Source organism: Cotesia glomerata, unplaced genomic scaffold (genome assembly GCF_020080835.1).
Source record: "Cotesia glomerata isolate CgM1 unplaced genomic scaffold, MPM_Cglom_v2.3 scaffold_85, whole genome shotgun sequence".
Taxonomy (NCBI): domain Eukaryota; kingdom Metazoa; phylum Arthropoda; class Insecta; order Hymenoptera; family Braconidae; genus Cotesia; species Cotesia glomerata.
Window position 1 is genome coordinate 1 of NW_025404512.1, and position 24,863 is coordinate 24,863.

General features: G+C 30.3%; 5 protein-coding genes across 18 annotated transcripts; 2 read left to right on the plus strand and 3 right to left on the minus strand.

Moving 5' to 3' along the window:
* Window positions 1–22: 22 nt before the first annotated feature.
* LOC123274864 (methylglutaconyl-CoA hydratase, mitochondrial) lies at window positions 23–1,548 on the plus strand. Its single transcript, XM_044742622.1, has 2 exons — window positions 23–1,011; window positions 1,074–1,548. Exons 1-2 carry the CDS (start codon window positions 248–250, stop codon window positions 1,231–1,233), a joined length of 924 nt encoding a protein of 307 aa, XP_044598557.1. The 5' UTR covers window positions 23–247; the 3' UTR covers window positions 1,234–1,548.
* A 158-nt stretch (window positions 1,549–1,706) lies between these two features.
* On the minus strand, window positions 1,707–14,584 carry LOC123274868 (phosphomannomutase). 12 transcript variants are annotated; one of them, XM_044742633.1, is made up of 14 exons: window positions 14,431–14,584; window positions 14,117–14,222; window positions 12,928–13,079; window positions 11,673–11,777; window positions 11,327–11,535; window positions 10,362–10,419; window positions 10,088–10,264; window positions 8,594–8,704; window positions 7,190–7,256; window positions 6,087–6,239; window positions 5,065–5,222; window positions 3,182–3,301; window positions 2,618–2,702; window positions 2,504–2,543 (listed from the first exon to the last, which is right to left on the minus strand). In XM_044742633.1, exons 2-10 carry the CDS (start codon window positions 14,178–14,180, stop codon window positions 6,214–6,216), a joined length of 969 nt encoding a protein of 322 aa, XP_044598568.1. In that variant the 5' UTR covers window positions 14,181–14,222; window positions 14,431–14,584; the 3' UTR covers window positions 2,504–2,543; window positions 2,618–2,702; window positions 3,182–3,301; window positions 5,065–5,222; window positions 6,087–6,213. The 12 variants fall into 12 exon arrangements, with proteins under 12 accessions (XP_044598575.1, XP_044598568.1, XP_044598563.1 ...); XM_044742628.1 differs by lacking the exon at window positions 5,065–5,222; XM_044742629.1 differs by lacking the exon at window positions 5,065–5,222 and having other exon boundaries at window positions 3,165–3,301.
* Window positions 3,299–6,277, plus strand: LOC123274866 (N-sulphoglucosamine sulphohydrolase). Its single transcript, XM_044742626.1, has 6 exons — window positions 3,299–3,501; window positions 3,584–3,713; window positions 3,786–3,922; window positions 4,185–4,901; window positions 5,021–5,190; window positions 5,686–6,277. Exons 1-6 carry the CDS (start codon window positions 3,411–3,413, stop codon window positions 5,971–5,973), a joined length of 1,533 nt encoding a protein of 510 aa, XP_044598561.1. The 5' UTR covers window positions 3,299–3,410; the 3' UTR covers window positions 5,974–6,277.
* LOC123274865 (regulatory-associated protein of mTOR) lies at window positions 14,444–22,453 on the minus strand. Of its 2 annotated transcripts, XM_044742624.1 has the most exons (8): window positions 21,878–22,453; window positions 21,710–21,812; window positions 20,836–21,457; window positions 18,513–19,867; window positions 18,337–18,378; window positions 17,179–18,267; window positions 16,743–17,028; window positions 14,444–16,637 (listed from the first exon to the last, which is right to left on the minus strand). In XM_044742624.1, exons 1-8 carry the CDS (start codon window positions 22,064–22,066, stop codon window positions 16,439–16,441), a joined length of 3,885 nt encoding a protein of 1,294 aa, XP_044598559.1. In that variant the 5' UTR covers window positions 22,067–22,453; the 3' UTR covers window positions 14,444–16,438. The 2 variants fall into 2 exon arrangements, with proteins under 2 accessions (XP_044598559.1, XP_044598560.1); XM_044742625.1 differs by lacking the exon at window positions 18,337–18,378 and having other exon boundaries at window positions 21,878–22,452.
* Window positions 22,454–23,301: 848 nt separating this feature from the next.
* Window positions 23,302–24,660, minus strand: LOC123274867 (the record flags this gene model as incomplete). 2 transcript variants are annotated; one of them, XR_006511587.1, is given in 3 exon segments in its annotated part: window positions 23,302–23,794; window positions 23,965–24,287; window positions 24,370–24,660. XR_006511587.1 is itself a non-coding variant. In XM_044742627.1 (3 exon segments), coding segments are annotated over 3 exon segments (542 nt in total), but the record flags the coding sequence as incomplete, so codon positions are not given.
* Between the last annotated feature and the right edge of the window lie 203 nt (window positions 24,661–24,863).

A 24,863-nucleotide genomic window follows, 5' to 3' on the forward strand; every position in this document is an offset into this window, starting at 1 on the left:
CAAGACATACGATAACTCAGCACTTTTAGTAATACTTATACGTTCGCTGACTGGTAATCATTAATATTATTTACTATTATATATATTTTACGTTATCTTATAATATAACAGTAGCGAAAATAATTTATTTTCTACTGTAAATTGTAATATTATTTGAATATTTTTTTAGTACATACTTTTTCCATCAATTTTTTTTAAAATATCAAATCTTTGATCTTCTGCCTGATCTTAAATTAAGTTAATCATCATGGTATCGTTGATGTCAAGATTAAAAACCACCAAAATGGTAAATAGTGTATCGTTAATCCGACAAATGTCTGCTAAAGTAATGACAGAAGGTGAATTAAAAGTAAATAAGAGTAGTAATACCAATAAAGAAGTAAGATTGAGTTATCTTGATGGTAAAGACAATGGAATAGCGGTTTTGGGACTTAATCGTCCTGAGGCAAGAAATGCCTTCAGCAAAAATCTAGTGGCCCAATTGACTGAAGCCGTTGATAAGATTCGTAATGATGAGAAAGTTCGGGTGCTCATTATTCGTAGCCTGGTACCGAAGATATTTTCTGCTGGCGCTGATTTACGGGAGCGGTTTGAAATGACTGAAGATCAAGTAGAACAATTTATCCATTCACTTCGTAGTTTTATGAGAAGTGTTGAGACAATGCCAGCACCTGTTATTGCGGCTATTGACGGTGTAGCCTTGGGAGGCGGATTGGAGCTCGGACTTGCTTCGGATATCAGGACTGCTGCTAGTGAAGCCAAAATGGGCCTTGTTGAGACTAAATGGGCCATTTTTCCCGGTGCTGGAGGCACGCTGCGTTTACCGAGGATTGTTGGACCTGCAATAGCAAAAGAACTTATTTATACCTCGAGAATTATTGACGGTGAAGAAGCTAAAAATATTGGCTTAGTTAATCATGTTGTTAAGCAAAATAAAACAGGTGATGCTGCTTACCATTCGGCTCTTGATATTGCTAGAGAAATTTTACCCAATGGACCTATTGGTGTTAGGTAATTTTTTTTTAATGCTTCATTTAATTTTATTATATTAATTATTTTTTATTATTGAATAGATTGGCGAAAGTTGCGATATCGCAAGGAATAGAAGTGCCGATCGAAGATGGATTTAAAATAGAGAAAAAGTATTACAGTGAACTACTGAAAACGCAAGATAGAATCGAAGGACTGGCGGCATTCTCAGCTAAACGTGTTCCTATTTACCGAGGAATGTAAAAAATAATTATTACGTAATTGTTTTTCATTTATTTTTTATAATGTTTCTGTTATTTTGATTTTTACATTTTAAATAATTAATTCTGTTACGTTACACTACTACTGTGATATATTAAATGTTTTTAATTCCTTAGATAATATATATGATGTATACATTTAACAACAAATATAATTAACAATACACTGTTAACTGTTATCCTTTTAATAAATACTTTGTTTTAAAACGACAACATTTTTTATCGGCAGACTCGGAATGATAAAAAATCATGATATTATAAGTCATCGATACTTGACAATTTTTATATTTGTACAAACAATTTATTTGATATAAAAAAAAAAACTATTTTAAAAAATCCATCAAAAAATTTTTAAGTACAATTTTTTTTAATTTCTCATCTGTAACAATTTAATTTTTTTAAAAAATTGTCAGGTGTCTGCTGCTTTCTGTATCAAAAAAAATATTTTTATGTCAAAAATTTAAAAATTACAATTTAATAAAATAATTAAAAATACTGTACAGACTACTCTTTGCTACGTTTTTCATCAAGAACTTCACAAAGAACTTTTAATTGTTTAAGTGTGTCTTCTGGACCTGAGACACGATGACCGACCGTCAAATCGCTCTCGTAAATCTCGTAATCATTACCACCTTCCCGTGTTTTGTCTCCGAAGAAGTGAATCTCATCGTACTCGTCAATATGACGCAAGCAGTATGTTTTGTCCCAGCCGATAGGAAACACGTCGAATGAAATTTGTCCGCCAATACTGTAAGTCAGTCCCAAATCTGAGAATTCTTTTTTTAAAGCCTGGATGAACTTTTCGCGTACATGATGTTCCTTATCGTACTCGTAAAATTGTAAACGTTCTTTTTGACTACAATTGCGACCCACTGGCGATACATTTATCATTCCTGTCCGAAATTCGATGAACGTACCACGCTTGAAAGGCAATTTCAATTCGGATATATACCGCAGACAGAAGTTTATAAAATCTTGTAGCGAATCTTCTCCTATAAAGTTTTGGATTGACTGTAAATAAGTGACAATTGATTTATTAATAAACGAATACATCACACTTTTATGAAATTTAAATTATAGTGATTATTTAATTACCTCAGACGGAAGTTGTTTGCCGTCTTTGTAAGCAACAAGGCCGTTTTCAGAGAATACGTATTTGAATTTTTTAAATACTTCATTGCCGCCTAATTGTTCTTTTACTTTTTCTAAATCAGATCCACCAACAACAGCTAGATCAAGTTGTTGTTTTTTTGATATTTCGTGTAATGTTTTTTCAACATGCGGCTCAATTTTCTGTAATATAAAAATTATGTTTTATTTATTTAAAATGTTAATTATAAAATAAAATATGAATAAAATTAAATTACCAAGCGTGGTTTAGTTAAAGTACCATCGACATCAAATAAACAAATAATTTTTTTAGACATTGTATCGAAATTTCTGGTCAGCACTCTGAAACATCAATGCTATCATTAAAATTCATGCAATATCCACACCCATAAAGTATGTATTTAAATTAACGGATTAAACAACATGATCTTTGACTCAAATTAATGGGAAAAAAAAACCAATCGCTAATTTAAATTCATCATCGTATGATCGTGAAAAAAAGTTTAAAGTCCAATAAATAGAAAAAAATATATATAAATAGCTTAAAAAGATTTAAAAGTCTTTAACCTATACTTATACATATGTACCGTAAATCGTAAGGTTAAAAAGAACAATTATGTAATTGTTTATTCAATTGTTAAGTAATTAAATACACATAGATTGTTGATAATATATCAATTTTATAAAAATTAACTCGAGAAGTGAAAGGAGCAAGAATTGAAGATCTAAAAGCTTACAAACATTCGTAACGTGGCAGATAAATTCTTATAGATACATTCCCTAACTACGACTACACTTACTCACTTAATGTATGTACTTACAATACACGTATCCTCCAGTGAATGATGGTAAGTACGATGCTCTTCTTCTTTATAAATATCTATCTATTTATCTTGTGACATCAATTCAACTCCAAAAGATCCCGTGATGTGACTTCGAGTCTACAAAAAAGATAAGAAAACAATTACAGTTACAGCGCTGTGTGTACGCACACTTTTGAATAGTTATTCAACATTTTTTTTTTTTATTTTCGTAATTAATCATCGAACAATGTCTTTAAAGTGGATTTTAATAACCACATTGTGTTATTTATTTATTAATATTTCTAAAGCAACACCTCGTAACGCCATTTTGATGTTAGGTAATTTTTAATGTTTATTTTGATATAATTATTTAATTAAACACTTAAAAATTAATATTTATTTAAATACTTATAATTTCAGCTGATGATGCAGGATTTGAAATGCGTTCATACAGAAATAAAATTTGCCAGGCTCCAAATTTAGACAAATTAGCTAAAGAAGGATTGATATTTAATAATGCTTATACTTCAGTTAGCAGCTGTTCGCCTAGGTAACTATCAATTCAATTAAACTAAATTTGCTTATTATTTAAAATTAAGTTTATTAAAAATCAACTTTCAAGTCGGTCAGCAATATTAACCGGTCTACCGAGCCACCAGAATGGTATGTACGGATTACATCAAGGCGTCCATCATTTTCAATCATTTGACAATGTTCAGAGTCTTCCGAAATTGTTGAAACAAAATAATATTCGAACAGGTATTGAAAATTTTCTTTACTAATTTTTATCTGATAAATTGACTTAATTGATTTTATAATTTTTAATGACACTAAAATTAGCAGTCACTTGACAATTTTTTGATTTTTCTTGAAAATTATTTTTAAAAAATTGCATTTATAATTTTTTAGAGCTTTTAAAGATGAAATTAAAAAAATAAATTTTTCTTATTATAATTTATTTGTTGAAAAAATTATAAAAATTATCTTATGTCTCTCAATTTCAATATTATATTTTTTAAAGGAATAATTGGAAAAAAACACGTCGGTCCTAATGAGGTATTTTCATTTGATTATTCACAAACTGAAGAAAACAACTCAATACTACAAGTCGGTCGTAATATTACTAAAATCAAGCTGCTAGTTCGTGAATTCTTGGCAGAGAGCAAAAGAACAAATCAATCCTTTTTTCTTTACGTAGCTTTTCATGATCCGCATCGTTGCGGCCACACTAATCCAGAGTACGGTAATTTCTGCGAGAAATTCGGAAATGGAGATGTAGGAATGGGCACTATACCCGACTGGAGTCCTATATACTATCAATGGGAGCAGGTCCAACTTCCATACTTTGTCCAAGATACAGAAGCTGCAAGACGCGATATAGCGGCTCAATATACGACTATTTCACGACTTGATCAGGGTGTTGGGCTAGTCTTGAAAGAACTTGAGGACGCTGGATTGAAAGATGATACTCTGGTTATCTATACCTCTGACAACGGGATACCTTTTCCTAATGGTCGTACTAATTTGTACGATCCCGGTATGGCTGAGCCGATGATTATTTCATCACCGTATCATAAAGATAGAAGGAATCAAGTTACTTATAGTATGACTTCACTTCTTGATATCGCTCCTACTTTACTAGATTGGTTTAATGTAAGTTATCAAGCGGATCCTTATAATTATGATATTCATGAGATAAAGTTGACTGGTAAATCTCTCTTACCGCTTTTAATTGAAGGTAAGAGCAAAAAATAATTTGATTTCTTCTTTTAACAATAGTTTTGAGTTCTTATATTTGCAGTAATGATTATACTAAAATATTTGAGTTTGATTTTAATTAATTTTTTTAATTTTTAGAACCTGTAGAAAAAGATGGAATAGTATTTGCAAGTCAAACTCACCACGAAATAACAATGTACTATCCAATGCGTGTCGCTAGAACTAAACGATACAAATTGATTCACAATTTGAATTATCGAATGCCTTTCCCAATTGATCAAGACTTTTATTTGTCTCCAACTTTTCAAGTAATGAACCTTTTTAATGATTAATTAAGACACTGAAATTAGCAAACATTTGATAATTTTTTAACTTTTCTTTAAAAATAAATTAGGTCTAGAAAATTATTTATAAAAAATTGCCTTTATAATTTTTTAGACCTTTCAAAAATGGAATTTTTAAAATAAATTTTTCTTGTTATAATTTATGTGATAAAAAAATTGTAAAAATTATCACATGTCTCAATTTCAACATCATTAATAATGAAAATTAAGTTAGCCGACATTTAAAAATTTTTAAGATTTATTTTCATTAAAAAAATGATTACAAAAAAATAAAAAAAAATTTTCATTTGTAAAAAAATTAAAAAACTGTAAGTGCAATGAAAAAAAAAATTTTTTTTGTTCTAATTTAATAAATGAAAAAAAATCAAAAAATTAAAAACGTCGGCTAACTTTAGTATTATTCATTAGTAATTGACTATTAAATTTTTAATTAAAAAATAAATTTAAATACTTTTTTAGGATTTACTAAATCGAACTCGCTCAAATATGCCGCTGAGGTGGACTAAAAGCTTAAACACTTATTACAATAGACCCGAATGGGAATTATATGACTTGAAATATGATCCGGAAGAGTTGAATAACATCATTAATAAATCATCCAGCCAGCCGATTTTCAAAGAATTGTCAATGAAATTATTCGACTGGCAAAAAGTAACTAATGACCCGTGGATTTGTGCCCCTACCGGGGTTCTCGAGCCTATCGACGGGGATAAAAATAATTTAGGATGTATGTCGACTGATTTTTAAATCCTAAATCAACTAGTTGACATGAGCTATAATTCAAGCTCGGATTAAATATTCATTGTGCAATTAATCGAACAAATAATTGAACAACAAAGTTGTCATTTGATTATACTTACTATATTATAACCTCAAGGTTATAGACTAGAGGCTGTGGTATTTTTCATGTCTCTTTCATATTTTATAATAACTTCGCTTAGTTTGCGGACGTAGTCTGCTGACTTATTGGCTCGTTTTTCAGCTTTTTCAAAATCCAGTGATAGTTTTTCGAGCTAAAAAATATAATCAATTAATACTCATTTATTTTTTACTTTATACTAATTTTATATATAATTTTATATTTTTTAATAAATAAATAATAATAGAAAAATAAATTGTAAGTTTTTGTAGCAGTTACTTTAAATATGTTCGAAATATGTAAATTAATTTAGCAGATATTTGATAATTTAAAAAATTTTTGTGACAAATAAATTATGACAAGAAAAAATGAAAATTAAGTTAGCCGATATCTAAAAACTTTATATATTTTTTTTTATTGAAAAAATTGTTACAAAAAAATTTTATGGAACAAATTTTTTTGTTAAATAAAATTAAAAAATTATCAAGTGACGGCTAACTTTAATGTCATGTTCCAAAAATTATGTTTTTAGTTTATAACATAACTCTAAAATTATCGAAGCCGGCTATTTTTAGTACCGGGAATATCAATATTTATTCTCAGCCAAAATTGTTCGAATTTATCACTAAAAATAAATATGTGTCTATAATTAGAATAGTATAAATAACTTTTTATATTCATAATTAAATAAACAACTTACATCTTGTTTATATTCGTGATATCTACTATTTTTTTGATACATAAAATAAACTTCCTTAATTTTTAACGTAAAAACAATAAATAATATAAACGTAAACAATAAAATTAATAAATTTATTATTCTGACATTGCGGAATATTATCATTACTCTATTTATAATTAATTAAAAATTCAACTAAAAGTATTTTGTTTTTAAAACTAGAGGTTAGAAAAATGTATGGGTTTTTTTTTTGACGGCGCATGTGCAGTCAGTCGCGGGAAAATCTAAATTATTACAAAGATGATAAACATGACTGAGATCATATTTTATTGATAATTATAAATATAATAATTATAAATATAACAAAGTTATAAAAATGCTACGTATAAAAATTTTAATAAGAATAATAATAATAAATTACTGACTATGTTGTTGAGTGATTTGTATTCCACCGTAAGAAGTTTCTAAGTTTTTCAATGGACGTGATTCATCCTAAAATCAAGGTAAAGGTAAATTAAAAACTCGATTTAATATTAAATAAATATATAATTATATAGTAAGGATTTTTAAATAACTACACAGTTATTTTTAAATTAACAAAAATTATTTCACTGATTATGTACAATTTTTTTTTTTTTTATAATTACCAACGGAATTTAAAATTTCGTATTTAGTATGTAAAAACAAAAATTTGTTCTATAAATTGGTAATATTATTATTACAAATAATACATACGATACACAATTACAATTATTGCTATGAAAAATATATAAAAAATTTTTAAGGCTTTTGGATCTATAAAAATTCTATAATACGATTAAATATAGCCTGTTACTGTAAAAATTCTTAAAAAACTGTTTACAAATTTATTTGTTAATATTTATACTTATGAAATTTATCATTATTATTATTACTATCTATATATTGATATAAATAATTGAAAAAACATGTTCTGCATCACTGCATTAAAGCACAAACATTATTGCCTTGGTTTTTTAAATTCACTTGTTTACTTTTTTCAGATGTGATTTAACTTATTTATAAAATCCGACGTTATTTTAAAATTCTATAAATTTAAAAAAAAAGTACTAGACAGTACGGCTAATAATAACATATTTGAAATAAACAATTCTAAATTGATCTAATACCATCATTAAAACTATAATACTCTTTCGTAATTGTTTTTCTAAAACTAATTACTTTAAATAAAAATACATGTGCTATAAAATAATTGTTAAATAAAAATTTACTGTTGATAAACTATATACTCTAGTATCTAGTTAAAAAAAAATTAATTACTCGTATAAATTATATACAATTAAAAATATCAAACCCAGATCCAGCCAAATGTTAAAATACAATAAAAACAATTAAACATAACTACACTAATTTAGACGTTTTAACAGTAATTAAATTACAATAAATTTTGTGTAGACAAAACGAAATGAAAGAATTGCAGATAAAAAGCTCATAAGCGGTAAAAAAAAAAAGTAAAATAAATAAAATAAGGTTCGTGCGTTTTCTTGAATACGATGAGTAGTAAGAAGCAGCAGCAACAGCTGTATGAAATCGTTGACGTGACGATAAAGTAGCACCAGGCCAGTCACCAAATTTTCCCCCAGGTTCGAATAATCATCGTTGTAATTGAAATACCGGACAATAATTGAAGATTTTATTAACGAACTGGAGGAAGACAGCACAGCGTCTAGGCGGAAGCCAGAGCAGTCACGTTGATATTCTGATATATTTGACAAGCTTAGAGCAAAGTCTGCTGTTTAGATACTTATTGATATACATCAACGGACGTGATCGGCACTGCCGTTATTCACCTGCATTGTCGTTTCAGCATCGTACTCCATTGCACGCGACTTATCACCGTGACCGGCATTTGTTATCCCAGATTCTCGTCTCTCCTCGAATAAATCCGCTATCCCAAATACCTGAAATGAATTATTCATTAGATTATTTAATTAATCTTAAATAAATAGCTATTTAACTTATTAATTGTTTACAGGATCTATTTGGATTCAAAGTTGTTATTCAGGGCCAGTTTTTCAATCCAAGATAAAATTTTATCTAACGATAAAATATTTCTATATATTTAGTGTAATTAATTATGGCATTACTGCCTGGGATGGAGCGTATAATAATACGTTAAACTCACTAATTACAATTTAAAATAAACTAATTAGAAAAATAAACAGTGAGGATATATTGAATATCAGGCAATCATTTATTTTAAATTCGATTATGACACATTATAATGAGTGTAAGCTTAAATATAAAGATATAGTTGTAAACACAAGGAACAAGTCTATTACTATGCCAAAGAGGAACAAAACCATTTCGTGTAAGAGTGCTAGTTGTGTTGCTATGAAATTTTACAATAGATTACCAAACAATTCAAAAATATTAGACGGTTTTAAAAAATCTATTAAGTTGAAAATAACTAAATGGATAAAACAAACTACAGAATAAATTGAATTAATTAGTTCTTAAGTTTTAATTATTCAAATTTTTATGCTAATAATCTTGTCTTCATGGATATAAATTACTATATCAGCCCTATGTACAGATGGAAATCATCTCTATAGGACAGATATTTTGTATTGTACACTATTTACTATGTATTTTTTCAAATATCTATATTTTCTGGTAATAAATTATTATTATCATTATTATTTCATATATATAAATATAATATACTGGCAATAATAATTTTATCCTGGATAAAATTTTATCTCGGATTGAAAAATTGGCCCTCAATAATTTTTTTTTATTTTTGTACAACGTTTTGTACAATTTTTTTTTTTTTTTTTTTTTTTCAGAACTTTATCAAGTACTGTAACAGAAATACAATAATTAACTTTAAAATTTAACATTCAGATAATTTACAATATTCAATTTCTTTGTAAAAATTTTAATAATTTGTTCATTTTTCTAATTTTTATGTGTGCAATATGATGTTTGTTATAATTAAGAGTTTACTTGAGTTTCACCTTCCAATTAAATTTATTAGACTTCTATTAAATTTTAAAATTAATAATGACATAATTTTAAAATTAATTATTGTATTTCATTTGCAGTACTTGATAAAGTTCTGAAAAAAACGAAACGTTTTTTACAAGTTTAAATAACATAAAATAATGGACATGAACCGACGTAATTCATTAAATAGTTATTTATATTAATTATTCTCGGTAGCCATTATCACTGCGATAATTTTAAAAATGATTCAGTTTAATAAGTAATAAATTGACAAAAAATTAATTGATAAAATAATAATAAAAGTATAGTGTCTTAATTCAGACTGGAGTACTTACAGTAATCAAGGAAACGATTACACCGATAAGCATTCCCACAAGAACGTCGCTCCAGTGATGCTTGTAGTCGGAAACCCTTGACATTGCCGTTGCCCATGCCAGCAAGATAAGAATGAGCTGAACAAAGTGTTTGAATATCACACTACCTTTCCATGTTATTCTCAATTGTAAATACAGCTGAAAAATATTATTAAATATTTATATTTGTACAGTTAGTTTTTTTTTTTTGATAAATTATACAATAATAAGTTTCAATTTATTAATTTTAACTTACAACAAGATAAATCATAACGTAGGTAGAGAATGATGAGTGACCTGACGGAAACGACAATCTGAAAAGACACCGAGCGATCAATTGAGACGAATCGTCGTTTTAATTCCTCATATTCTTTCCAGCACATATATGTGTATAATATTTATACATATAGATATATAAGTGGCTTTCTCATCTCTCTAAACACTTGAATCTTTCAATATTTTTTGCCTTCTCTACGAAATCTAAAGATAGCACCCAGCAAAAGAGATGGTAGTTACTTATAAGTTTAAAAAAAAAATAAAAACTACCGACGACGCGAACTAAAGGCTTTTTTCTTTTACGGACCCTCCTCTCATCCGGATAGTCGCGTATGAACATTAAAAAGCTCGTTAAAAAAAAAAAAAAATAATAAAAATAATGAACTTGAAAAAAAGCGCAAAGTCATATGGCTCCTTACTCCTCCCATAAATATTAACGTCTTTTAACTGAATGAATTCTCTGTCCTCTATCGCGTTCTTAAATCCCATAGAAAGTCTATTGTCGCAATTGAAATGTCCCATTACATTCTAAATCATCAGCTACTTAATATATCAATTTCGAAACAAGCTATAAAATAAAGTAAGTAGTAGTAAAATTTAATATAGCCATAAAATAAAAAATAATGACACTAACAACAACAACACCAACAATTAAATATCAGATAAGAATAGCATTGTGTTATTAAAATAATTAGCATTGACCCAATTGCATGTAATCTAAATCACAGTGTCTATTTTAATCGGATTACAACTTACGACCTTGTGTATGAATTATTACATAACGCAATGAGGATCGTCGTCCTTAACTCCCCCGTTATTGTAGTGGACAGTAAAGCCCGCTTGTGCTTACAAGCACCGAGCTTAATAGAGCTCCGGTTTAATTAATTGAGTACACATTTAAGTACACTTATCGTACTCTATATCTATATCTATATATATATCTACCTGACTTCTTTCAACAGTCTCTTGGTGACGTTTGACGCAGTGCATGTAAATTGATCGTGTTCTATAAACTTATGATGATTTATCGGCAAGCTGCAATTTATACTTGGCTTGCAGAGTTCTATAAAGTGTGGGCGTAGTCTTCCAATCGCATATTTGGCTACGTCAGTGGTCAATACATTAGCCACCGCTCCAAATGCAAACGACCCTATCTGAAAAATTATCCACGGTTATTTTATTATTTTTTAAATCAAATAAATTTTACTTTTTTTGTATTTCAGTCATTGAATTGCAATGCTTTATAGTAATGATATCATTTTACTTGGTATCACGACCGACTTTCTCTTACCTTGTGATAGGCCAATACCACCCAGCGAGGTATTACTCGACCAAATAATACCACCGATGACTGTCCGTTGGTATTTTTAGCGTAGAGAAATTCACCACAAAGTATCTGAAAAATAAATCAAAGAGATACATTAATCGTTGCTGATTAACATGGATTATTTTACAGAATGCAGTCAAACTTGTTTACATATTATTTTATAAAAAATTCACCTGTCGGAACTACCGAGTTAAATAATTATTTTAAAATGACTGTTCGTCTTATTATTCTTATCAACGTATAAATATGATAATTAATACGTTAAGTTGATTATATGTCTAAAGTATACGAGAACACGAGACTGCTGATGATCTGATGATGATGCGAGATGATATATTATTATGTCTGAAAGAGCAAGCTCTAGAGGACATATTAGTGTACGTTGTTTAAAATAATTGTTGGAAGAAATATAACAGAGCTAAGTAAACTGCTGATGATTCTATGTAACATCAGCCAGGGCTACGCGTGCCTTTTGATAAGAAATAATCGTGACGTTAAGTGCAATGAGAAATGTATTGCTTTATATTATATATATTTATGCAAATACATTTTATTTATTCAGGGTTATCTTCGGGCGATTGTGATTTTTCTATTTTATGGTTTTATTTAAAATATTAAACTTGTTTACAAGTAAAATAAAACACAACAATAACTTACTTAATATGGTAAGCGATTTTTATCCAAACAAGTTTTTATCAACCGTATTATTATGATAAAAGTGCATAAATATCGATTCTAGTGACCGTTTACAGGATTAACGTGAGCGAAGAAAAAAAAATTTTTAAAATAAGTACTGTACGTTAAACTTTAAATTTATTATCCGTTTATATATGAATATTTTTCAATAAACATTTCAACGTAACAAAATATATTGACCAGACTATCGTTATTTTATGGTCATTAATATTCATTTAAAGAATATATTCAAGTATTAAATATATTCAGAAACCAATCGCTTCAAATACTCTCTCGTTTTTCTTTATCTCGGCAAAGAAATCTTCGCTTTGTCTTGAAGCCGATAACACCGGTTCTTCCTTATTTTTTCCTCTTCCTTGTAAATAAATCCCATTAGAATAAAGTATTAAAATTCCTTAAATAAAAAACTCGGTAGAGTTACTAACAAGCAAAAAAAAAAGCTCGGATTCCTTGACCACAAGAGGAATCCGGGAAAAAATGAAAATAAATAAAAAAAAAAAATGTTTTTGATTTTATTACTCACCACACATATAGGAAGAAAAATTCCAACAATGTAGAGCATGGTATTGGTGACCGTCGACTCTCGGTAAGGATGCATAAGCGATTCATCATTGCAAAAAAATCCTCGCTGGTAGGGTTGACCGAACAAGTAGAATCCGAGAACCGTGAAGCCAACTGCAAACAACAAATTGATAAATCGAAAAGTAAATATAATAATTTCTTAAATCAATATCTAGTAGTCAGAGTCTGGTCCCTAGTCTCTAGCCTTTTATTTGGTGCTATCCAGAGATTTTTTTTTATTCCAGAGATAAAGTCAAAGGCACGCGGGATACGGACAATACCGGTTGTTTTGGTGTGTGAAGCTATACAATATCCGAGGGTTGTATACACACGTTGTTACTACTTACATGTAGTGAAGTGAAATAACACCCGGGGAACCAAATAACTAACCGGTTTTTATGTATTATGTTGAGCCTAACGAAGTTTGAATAAGCCCGGTTATTATTTGACGCTTCGAGCATTCTTCATACTCAAAAGGATTCAATTATCACTTACAATATACTTTATCATTCGCTTAAAATTTTCTTCTTCTTCTTCTTCTTTATTAATATTATTGTTGTTAAATCATACTTGTAATATATGATACCCATATCCATGATCACCATGCTCAATAAATAAAATTAAATGTATACTTGGTATAATGGCGCATTTAAGAAATATCGTTTAATAACAGATTGTATCATCGCTAATAATTATTAGTAACACTATTGTTATTATTTTATAAAAGACCTTGATTATTAGCGGAATTTTTCCCCTCATACTTTTCATTAAGTCAACTCATGCATTGACCGTAACGAAATACGATCAAGTATAGGGAGGATGATGACGGTGATAATGATGATGCGGTTGATCGGGTACCCGGAAGAATCGTCAGCCCCGAGTAATAATAGAAAATGGTTCATTGATGACTACCAGAAGCTCCTTACAATGCTCCCGTCGCTTCTATCAATTTATAAGTACCATTTATTATACCTATGACAGGAAAAGTATTTAAATTGAAAATATAATCGATTTAACATTAATGAGTTCTGATAGCCACACCTGTCGACAATTCTGCAATCGATAACCTAACCTGGATGATAATTGTTCTGATAATCATATTTAACATTTGCGATAATGTAACTTAGTATTTTAAAGTTTAAAGTTCTTACCAATAGCCACAGAAGTGAAGTCTATTATTATTTTCACTAAAAGTAATTTCGAACTCCGGTCCATGATTCACCTGTCAATTCAGTTCCGCTGTGAAATGCAGTCGATCTGGAAAGAGTTTTATTAAATCAGCTTTGTTGATGATTAATTTGTTTATTTTTTTTTTTACGCGTAGATTTTTTTTTTTGTTTATTAAACCGCGTTACAATTTAATTAAAAACGCATATAAATAAGATAAGCATTCTGAATCAAGAGTACGGTAGGTGTCACATTGTGATTCGTTGATAACAAGTGATAAAAAAATATACTGACTTACTCTTTTGGATTTATTTTGTCGACTGCTTTGAAAACTGATAGAAATTATCTAGGCAAATTATATTTACTGGCATTAGCTGTAAGAACACCAGCAATAATAATAAAAACAGGCACTACCAACTACCAGCGAGATTGTCTGGTAGACTGGTGAGAGCTCCAAGTATCTATCGCTGTTGTACTTCTAGATCCCCACCATCTTCATCACTTTATACTGCTTATGTATACACATATGTTGTTATAAATGTATATATCACGTACAGTATACATACGCATCAATATAAACGGTGTATATGTATGTATAATACGATGTCGTTCACCGCGTGCCGTTTTTCTTCCTTCATCGTAGTACAACTCAGGCTCAATTCGTTTTCACACTCGTAGATATATAATACAATAATAATAGTAGACAGCTGCTTGGTCTTTCCCTTGGAATAGAAAAAAAAATCTATTCATGTATACAAATTTTTTTTTAACTGCGTTTACGTTGCTATTTTTGCATTTTTATCCACACTGAAAACTTAAGGAATGTTATTTATTAATACTTTTTTTTTTACCTACATTTGATTGATTGTTAATTCAATTGATTTCATGAATGCAGGCGATCAGAGATTGTTATGCTTTCTTCAACTCATTTTATTTTATCGAAGAGAGTTTCAGTTATTTATTTTTGATAAAGGGATGATTATAAATGAATAGCCAAAGGCGAGGCAAGAAAAATTTGCGATGCTAATGATTATGCGCACGCGATATGCTGGCTCTCAATTGCTTGATGCTTATGATCGTCTCGTTTAAACAAAAGTTAGCTGTAGGATAGAGAGTTGAGGATCTTGAGGCTTCTTTTGATTCAAACCCAGACGATTATTTATTTTTTAGTTTTATTTTATGGGATTATTATCTCAAATACTGGAGGAATAAAGTTTGTTTAGATATCATCAGGGTCTCGAAGCTTAAACTAAGGGGTGTCGCGCTCGAGATACCAAATGAGACTCTTCGAAAAGCATCCGTTGGTTATACATCATATCTTAAGTAATTACTAAAAAAAAAGTCTATGACAGGACGTACTCATTAAAAGTTTTCGCTTATAAGTATACAGTATGTTCTAAATTAAAAAAATATTCAATACATTTTTTTTGTATTAATATATACGTATAATTTTACTTATGGTAAAAAAAGAAGTGAAAACAAAACTAAACAAATTTGCAGGAGATAGCGATCGGCATGATAAATTTTTATTAATTAATGTAATTAGACATGTTATATGTACAAAGGCGGCGCAAGACGTATGATTCATCGTCGTCTACATTACAGTCATCGTACATTTGTTTCCGCCCTTCGGTAATGATTTTTATTATTTTTTTTTTATTTCTATTTTACTTTTTTTTTAATAAAAAATTCTTATTGTTGTGTCATGCAAGAGAAAGCGACCAAAGACACTTAACGACTTAACGTCGGATTACTGGATTGCTTAAGTTTTATTTTTTTTTAAATTAAGAAAATAATTGTATTAAATTTCATATGAATTTATAATATAATAACTATATTTAATGATGCGAAGTCTGCATAAATAATTGTTTCCAAACCTTAACATTTTGTTTTTGCAAAAAAATAAAGCATTTTTTTTTTATAAAGCCATTGTTTTGTCGTGTTAAAATTCTAACGCGTGAAATTATTTACATTTATTTATATATTTATAAATATAAATTTATTGTATATATTTATATATGTATAAGTCAATATTTTGTGTGGGCAACAGCATCTATGAAAATTATTATTATTATTTAAATAATATTTCATCGAAATTATGTACAATCATTGTTTTATTACTCGATTCAGCGTACTTGTGTATATAAAAATCTGCTATAATTTAATACGCTATTCTACTGTCAAAAGAATAAATTGTTTAAAGTTAAAAAATTTATAATTGATAAATAAATTTAATTAAATTTATTTATTTAGCTTTTTTGGTATTAAAGAACGTACGCGGTGTGAGTGGATTCAATCTCCGATAGTCATCTACGTGGTTCAGCGGCATAAGTAGTTATGGAATTGTCAATACACCCAGCAGCAAGGATCACTCGGTATGGATGAAAATTTAAGCAGCTCACAGGACTTATGCGCGAGCTCATAAATCCTTCATGGAATTTTATTGTATTCACAAGATGGCTAGTCGTAGTATTGTATATACTAATGCAGTGATGCATAGATCCACTGAAAAGATAAAAAAAAATCAATCAGTAATATTAAGAATAAAATAAAAAAAAAAATAATTTAGATATTTAAATAAAACTAGACAGAAATTGAGAATAAACTTACCAAGCAAAAAGATTGGCAATTGGATGAACAGCGAACGCCGTCAGACCTTGAGTAGTTTGTACAACATTTATTGATGAATTTTTTCTGAGATCAAATATCCTAACATCTCCGCTAGACGAGCCAGTGATCAAACGTTCAGTGTGTAAGCCGTTGGATTTAAGTAAATAAGCACCAAGGACCCAGGCATTGTGTTCACGCCAAGTCATTATTCTCGCTTCACCGGGTGATAATCGCCGATCAAACAACCGTACGGAACCATCGCCACACCCGAGGACCATCATTGAGCCTGCAAAGGGTCGAGATTTTTATTGTCAAGAGATACAAAGAAAGACATCAGGCCTCACAGTCATAATAGCCTTAGTTGAAAAATTTTTAACAAAAATAAGAAATAGAAAAGTACACAAAGAAAATAAAACATCGTAGGTAGAGAATTTACCTGTTCCGTCGGTATCTATACAAGTGACGCAACAATCAGAACCCGTCGGCAAGTCCTGTTTCTTCAATTCCGTAGCAGCGTCCCAGAGTCTGACAACTCTTACGTCTCCTGAGGCAGCTAATGTCAGAGATCGTTGCTCCCAACTTGTAACCAGACCCGCAGAAGCCACGGAGGCTTTAGTAGCCGGCTGGACATCTGCTAACGCTTGCCACGCGGTGAGTAACGTGGGTTCACGACCCAACATGTTGCAGTAATTTTTCCAGACTCGTACAGCACCATCGTCTGAGCCCGTCATCAGATATGAGACATCGTGGGAGTTAATAAACTCCAGTGAGGTAATTTTAGCAGACATCTTACTACTGCGAGCCGTGTGATACGTCAATTTAGTACCCGAGTGCCAATCCCATACTCCAAAGCTGTCTTTGCAAGCTACAACCACGTGCGAATCGAACGGGTGGAGCATAACGACGTCTGGCTGCTGTGGACTTCGGTTGTGGAATACCTGGGACTCAATTCTCGCTGTATGTGTCTTTTGGTATTCTTCACGCGCATCACGCCGCTGTCTTGTATTGCGCAAATATCTCCATTCACGCTCGTAGTGTGCTCGACTTTCCAAGTCACTGGTTGACTCTGTCACGCTGTCAAAGCTCACAGGCTTAGCGAATTGAGCACAACTCCACTCGACAAATTGTGAACTTGTCAGTGGTTTGCGTAACCCGATTATTTCATCTGTCTCCTCGGAGATGGTATTTGGAATCGGTTTTCTTATACGAGTTCCATAAACCGGTATTCGGGTTGATCGCAACAAATCAGAGGTAGAGTTTGTTGTGGGAGGTGAATCTTTGTTGAGGTAATTTGTGCGATTTGACGGCGAAGGTGGAAGTGACAGTGACGAAGCTATTTTTATCTCTGCAACTTCTTTCGGGGCTGTAGAATCTTTAGCTTGATTACGTATGTGAATTGTTACTTTTTGCGACATTTTCACAACAGCTGGATGAGGATCGTTGTCCAGAGCGGCAAGACCATGCCATAATTTCATGTACACGCTACCGTATGAAAGACTCGGTAAACTGCCCATCGAACTATGGCCTAAAATAAAATAAAATAATTTTTTTAGTAAAATAATATAAGTTTATAAATATTATAAGTTAATATTACCAAGAGACTCGCAAGGCTTCCTTACGAATTCCCAATTATTTCCTATAGTGAGCGCAGTGAAACAAGACAATACATTAACCTCCACCCTTATCAAGTAATTAATAGTTATTTTTATTAACAATTAATGGTAATAATATGAAAAAAATAATATAATATGAAATAAAAAAATAACATACCTAAACTGCTGATTGAAGACGATGAGGAGACTCTTTTGATGCGATCAGAACCAGAATTGCTCTCAATGCTATTGTCACCGTATGAGTTGTTTGGTGTCAACATTTTCAAGCGATCTCGTGATCCCATTGGGCGCATTCCACTGAAGGGTGAAAATGTTTCAACGACAAGATCTCTTCTTGAATTTTCTTCAGCGACGGCCAGAGTTATAAATGAATTTTCAAAATGTAGAACCATCCATTGGAGCGCGACAACTAATTCTTTTCTCACTAGCGGCGACATATCGTAGGTAACATTGTTGATAAGAATCATTGCAATTATCTGGTCAATATTATTAGCATGTTCACTACGTTTAGTCACACTGTTAATAAAAGTACCCAGAGCATAAACACTGGCAGTCCTAACTTCAGGTATCGGATCTTGAAGTAATATTGCCAATTTTTCATGAGCAGTATCACGTACTCCGCACCAGCGAGCTTTTTCGTAGTTGTGCCATATTCTACCAAGACATAAGCACAGCCACTGTCTCAATAGAGGATTCGGGTCATTAAGCTGCTCCAGGCAGATAGACACTAGGCTCCCCTGAAGAGCCGCTTCCTGTCCGAGCAGGTAATTATTTACAATACTGGCAAGCACAAATGTAGCCAGTGTACGGTGTTCACTTGCCATCGAGGTGTCTTGTAGAACCGACAAAAAATATTTGTGTCCACCATCTCTTACCAAGTCGGCTTGACACGAGCTGTCGACTGCCAGGATCTTGGCCCATATAAAAACCAAAAGCGGGCGAAGTTCTCGAGCACTACTCTGCAGTAATTTCAATACGTAAGGAAATATCCCAACGCTAAGCGCTAAATTGACAGCCCAGGGGCCGAGGTCCAAGAATTTTCCCAGTAATTCTAATGCGCGAAGTCGATGAACTTGGCTCAATAAGACTTGTAAGACAATTGGTAACTGCTCAGGCGGTTCACGATTCTTGGAGCCAAGTGTTAACCAAACTTGAAAAGCTGTTAATTGTTCCTCGAAGAATGGCGAATGCACAAATTGATCTTCGGACTCTAGTATTAATGGCAATTGGGACAAACACAAATCAAGTGCTAAATCCCATGCCTGCCACATTGGATGCTGGTATGTAGGCGGTAATTTAGGGCACGAGACTGGTGTACAATCATAAGAACGTAATATTCGTTCAGCAAGTAAAAAATTCCTAAACAAACTTGCTACTAGCAAGTCTTGTCTAAATAAACGTTGGAATAAATCACGAGGCAATGTGTTCCACGCAATAGTATCTGTTATTGCTGTAAATATCCAATTTAGTTCCCCAAGCATAGTTCGTCGATCTGTCAATTGTCCAGGAATCCTAATAAAAACATATCGGTTGTTATGACAAGTTTGATAAACAATATTAATAATAAATATATTATAACATTTCAATTTTAATCTATATTATTAAGAGAATAAGAACATTTTTGTGTCCAGGATAGTCATATGATAAAATCGGTTTTTTTTAGTGAAATTTAGTGTCATTGCAAAGGTCTTGATTTGAATTTGTGCCCTTTCAAGGTTTCATATCATTCTCACCGATAGTCAATTTATTATGATAAGTGTTTGGGCTGCATTCGAAAATACTCTATCTCTAGATACGTAATTAAGAAATTACTTTTCATCTTGTGAACTTTCAATGATGTGATGAACACATCAATTTTTCATATATTTATATATATATATATATATATATATATATATATATATATATATATATATATATATATATATATATATATATGTATATATGAAACATATATCAAAATGCATGTGGGCACTCAAATGAAAGCTCTTGATGAGTGTAACATCGAGATCAGCTTATATCTTTAAAAACGTCAATAGTTAAGAAAGTACGATGCAATTTAACAAATATCTTGTGAACTATTGACATTTTTTAAAATACAAGCTCACCCCAACATTACACTCATCGAGACCTTTCATTTGAGTACCCACATCAATTTTTCATATTTTTATATATATGTATATATGAAAAATATATCAAAATGCATGTGGGTACTCAAATGAAAGCTCTTGAAGACTGTAATATCGGGATGAGTTTATATCTTTAAAAACGTTAATATTTAAGAAAGTACAATGCAATTTAACTTATTATTTAATAAAGCAATATTTTATTCTTTTATAGTTCACAAGTCACGGCAGTCACATAGTGACTGCAAGGTTGCTAGTCAATTGTTATTTTTCTACTGCAGTTAAAAAGTATAAATCAGTATAAAGGTAAAATTAATTCTTACTAAACAATAAATTAATTAAAATAATACTCACTTATCAATAAGATCCAGTGAAACTTTAGGAACTAATTTTGAAGTATTCTGCATAACAAACCAACGCAAAGCTATTTTAATTGGCGTTGTCAAGCAAGCGGTAAAAACGTCTGCAGGCAAATCCGGATTCATCGGCAATATTTGATTAGCTGCACACGCAGCAAGTTGAATACAATTTTTATAAGATGGCATTTGAGCGCCAGTGACACCGGCAGCTCGATTTTGCTTCTCAATCTCGTATTCTTTTTCATGTTGTTCAGCAAATTGCTGAAACGAGTCAACGATAATGCCAGCATTCGAACAATCATACACGTAGATGCTTGGTGCACCCATCCAAGTTTGCAGATCATAAACCGACAATGGAATGTATTGAGTGTAGGTGCGATTAAAAACCCAAATCTCTCCATTACTTGTCGGCTTTGGTACTCCATGACCATTGTAATGGTACAGTACCCTCTCTTCTTTGGCATTCCTACGCAGGGATGTACATAATTTCTTGACTTCCTCCACTGTAGGGTCAAGACTTTGCTTGTAGCGAGCACGTGGCTGCCATCGCTCGTATTGTTTTTGCAAATTCGATCCGACGGTCTCTAAAGCTTTCTGGGGGCTCACCGACAATGGATCTGTTTAATAAATAATACATGACTCCATTACTTATTATATTACATGTATATGTATATGTATATGTATATGTATATAAATATTTATATTTATATTATCGACCGAGTGAATTTTACTGCGTTACTTTTTTATGTACACGTTGTCTCTTATTATGTACTAGGGCAATTGCTGTTACATAAGAGACTCAATGGGATACACAAGCACATGTAATATTTTAGCAGTAATAATAATAACTAAATAAAAAATAATATTACCAATCCAGCACTCTAGTCGTGCACAAGGTTGAGTCTTGACAATGTCTGGAGGATCTACGCCCACGTTTAAGCATAAAACAAGAGCGACACTTACTGTTTTCATCTAAAAAATATTTTATTAGTAGTGAATAATTATATTAATATTAAAGATAAAAAAAAATATCATACTCGTTCTTTTAATCGCCAGAATTGTGTTGTACAATTAATTCCTTCAATGGTAGCAGTATGTCTTGGTTTATTAAAAGCAATCGGTAATTTCCAATCTTCTTCCTTTTCACGCCGCTCCAATTCGTTATTATCATCGTCATCATCGTGTTTAGAACCCTGACGTGATTGTTTTATTGGAACCAGTGACATTGTTGTGTATGCTTTTTATTATTAACACAACTACTTTTATTGGTTATTTATTATTTTATATTATTTACACATTCCATGTGTATATTTATTGTGTTATAACCAATAATTAAGCACCAATTTATTTCTATTCAATGGATCACTAATATATATAAATATATATAGATAACACACCCACAAAAAAATTGTTCATCTTTGCAATGTCCGGCGAGTAATTTTAAAATTTATTTTTCGACGTCGTAACATTTGGAGTTATTTATTATTTAAATAACACTAGATATTTAATTAAACTCTTTAATGTAATTATACATTACTCGTGTGATAGTAATATGATTGTTGAGGTAACATTAAAGATCCTTCATCGCCATGTTTTCAAACTAACTGCACTATCGGCTGTCGGTAACCTTCGGATAAAAAAAAATTTTGGTATATTTTATTTTTATCACTAACAATAAGATAAATCATTGGCTGCGTTCAAGTTTACTAAGTTCTTAGCAGATCTGAGCATATCTTGTAGCAACAACTTAAAATAACTATATTATTTTTTTTTTAAATCTATAATAAAACAATGCAATGTATATTTATTTAAGTGTGTCTAAAATTAATTTTTTTGGTAGATAAAGTCAGCCTTGCTCAGAACTTAGTAAACCTGAACGCAGCCATTGTATATTTACTTATAAATTACAACGATTCTATATAATTAAATAATTACGTTTATTTATCTATATACAATACATATTAAATATTTTCAACACTTTTTTACTTCAATACTGGACTTATGTACACGAACAAAGCATCATTACAATATATTACCAATAAATTGTAAAAAATTATATATTAATCTCTGTAACAAAAATTATATTTTAAAAAAAAATGTCAATAATAATTATAAGAATTATTATTATTAAAATAAAAAAAGTGATATTTATTATTTAAAGCGTAAACTGATTTTTTAAAAGTGTAAATCGTTACGCTATTGAGTCGAATTCACAGACTACAAAATATTACAATATTGTATTTTTTAATAATAAGGAATAAAACTTTTGTAACAAATGTCACAAATAATATTTCATTGGAATAAAGACTCAGTTAAGAATATTAATCTATGGAAAATATATTAAATAAACATTGAGTTGACTATTATATCGCATTGCTAATGCCAAAAAGACTTGGAAAATTTTTTAGAGTTTCCAGCAAATGAATGAAGCTGTCTAAAATTTGTTTGATTTTTTTTTTTCTAGAATTCTATCTGAAAATATTAAAAAATACATGAACGTTCATTTACTGGCTTAGTCACCCTACACCCTTTTTACTTTATACTAAAAGCAAAAGGGTGAATGTTAAATTTCACGGCCTTTGAGCTTTCCAATATAAACATTTTTATAATTAAAGTCATGAGAGCGTATAAATTTTTTTCTTCATCAAAGAAAAAATTTCTAACATATTTGAAAAAATAATTTCTATAAAAACTTTAATAATTAATTTGCTTTTTTTTTTTTTTACAAATTTATAACTGACTTACATCACAAAATATTTTCTATTTTATCAACATTAAGTTTGACACTTTACCCAGCTTTACTGTAATACGTCCTATTGGCTTTAGAAACGCGATGATACTATAAATCTATAAGTATAGAAATAATCATTATTATTTAAATAACATTCTTCATATCTCAATCGTCCTTCAGTTTAGTTTTGAATAGTTTTTGGATCACCTAACTGCTTGTATCCCTATAAAAATAAAACTAATTATATTTCTCTTATTAAATTGAATTTATTGTAAGTAAAAGTAAAAAATTTTTAGCAAAAAAAAGCATAATTGTTTAGTATGTAAATTAACGTTTTAAAACAGTGCATGTAAAAAGCGTTTAAAATAAAAAAAGTATTAATTGAGTGGTTACTTTAATTATTACTCATGCATTAATCATGATAGGGCACGATGGAAAATATTTCCATCAGTTCATGCTCCCGTAATAGGGTGATGTAATTTTTAAATTTCTATATCCATCGCTTACAGTGCTATTAAACGAGTCGCGTAGCCGCTCGGTGAATGTCTTATACTCCATTTCTGGATTGGTTTGACCGAAATCAAAGTCTGCAACTTCAACGGTAAATCGTGCTCGACTTTGAAGATAATATGCAATACCAAATACTATCAATACCACAGCAGCTAATGTACAGGATACCGGTACAACGATAACAGATAATTGAGGCTTTGCCGTTGCTGAAATGTCAAACCAATTTAATTATTAATTAAACTATCAATGAATTACTAATATTATTTAAATTAAAATAAAAATAATTACCCTCATAAATGTTAATAGTTAACGGATAAACATGCACACTGACATCATTCTTAAGTATCATCAATATTGTATAAACAGTAGGATCTAAGAAGTAATGACTAATTGAAAAGTTACACGAGTTAAGCTTTTCGCCGTTATCGCACGTTTCATTTCCAGTAATATTGTAATTGCCACGATGATACTGAAGGCATTTATAAAAAGGACCAGATCCATGACACGTGACATTTAAAGACAAAAGATCCCATGGCTTTATCCAATTAGTACCTTCGACAGTTATGTTCTTAATTGGAGCTAAAATATGAATTAAAATAAGTCAATTGTTTCTCTTATTCTTTCTATCTTAAAGGGTTACATGGGTTTCCTCCCGGAAAAAATGGCCTATTTTCAATATTTTTTTTTTTTAAATAGAAAAAATGAAATATTTTATTCAAATTTTTTACTGTCTTAAAGATACATGTTTAATAAGGGATTACTGAGATTAAAAACTCTGATTC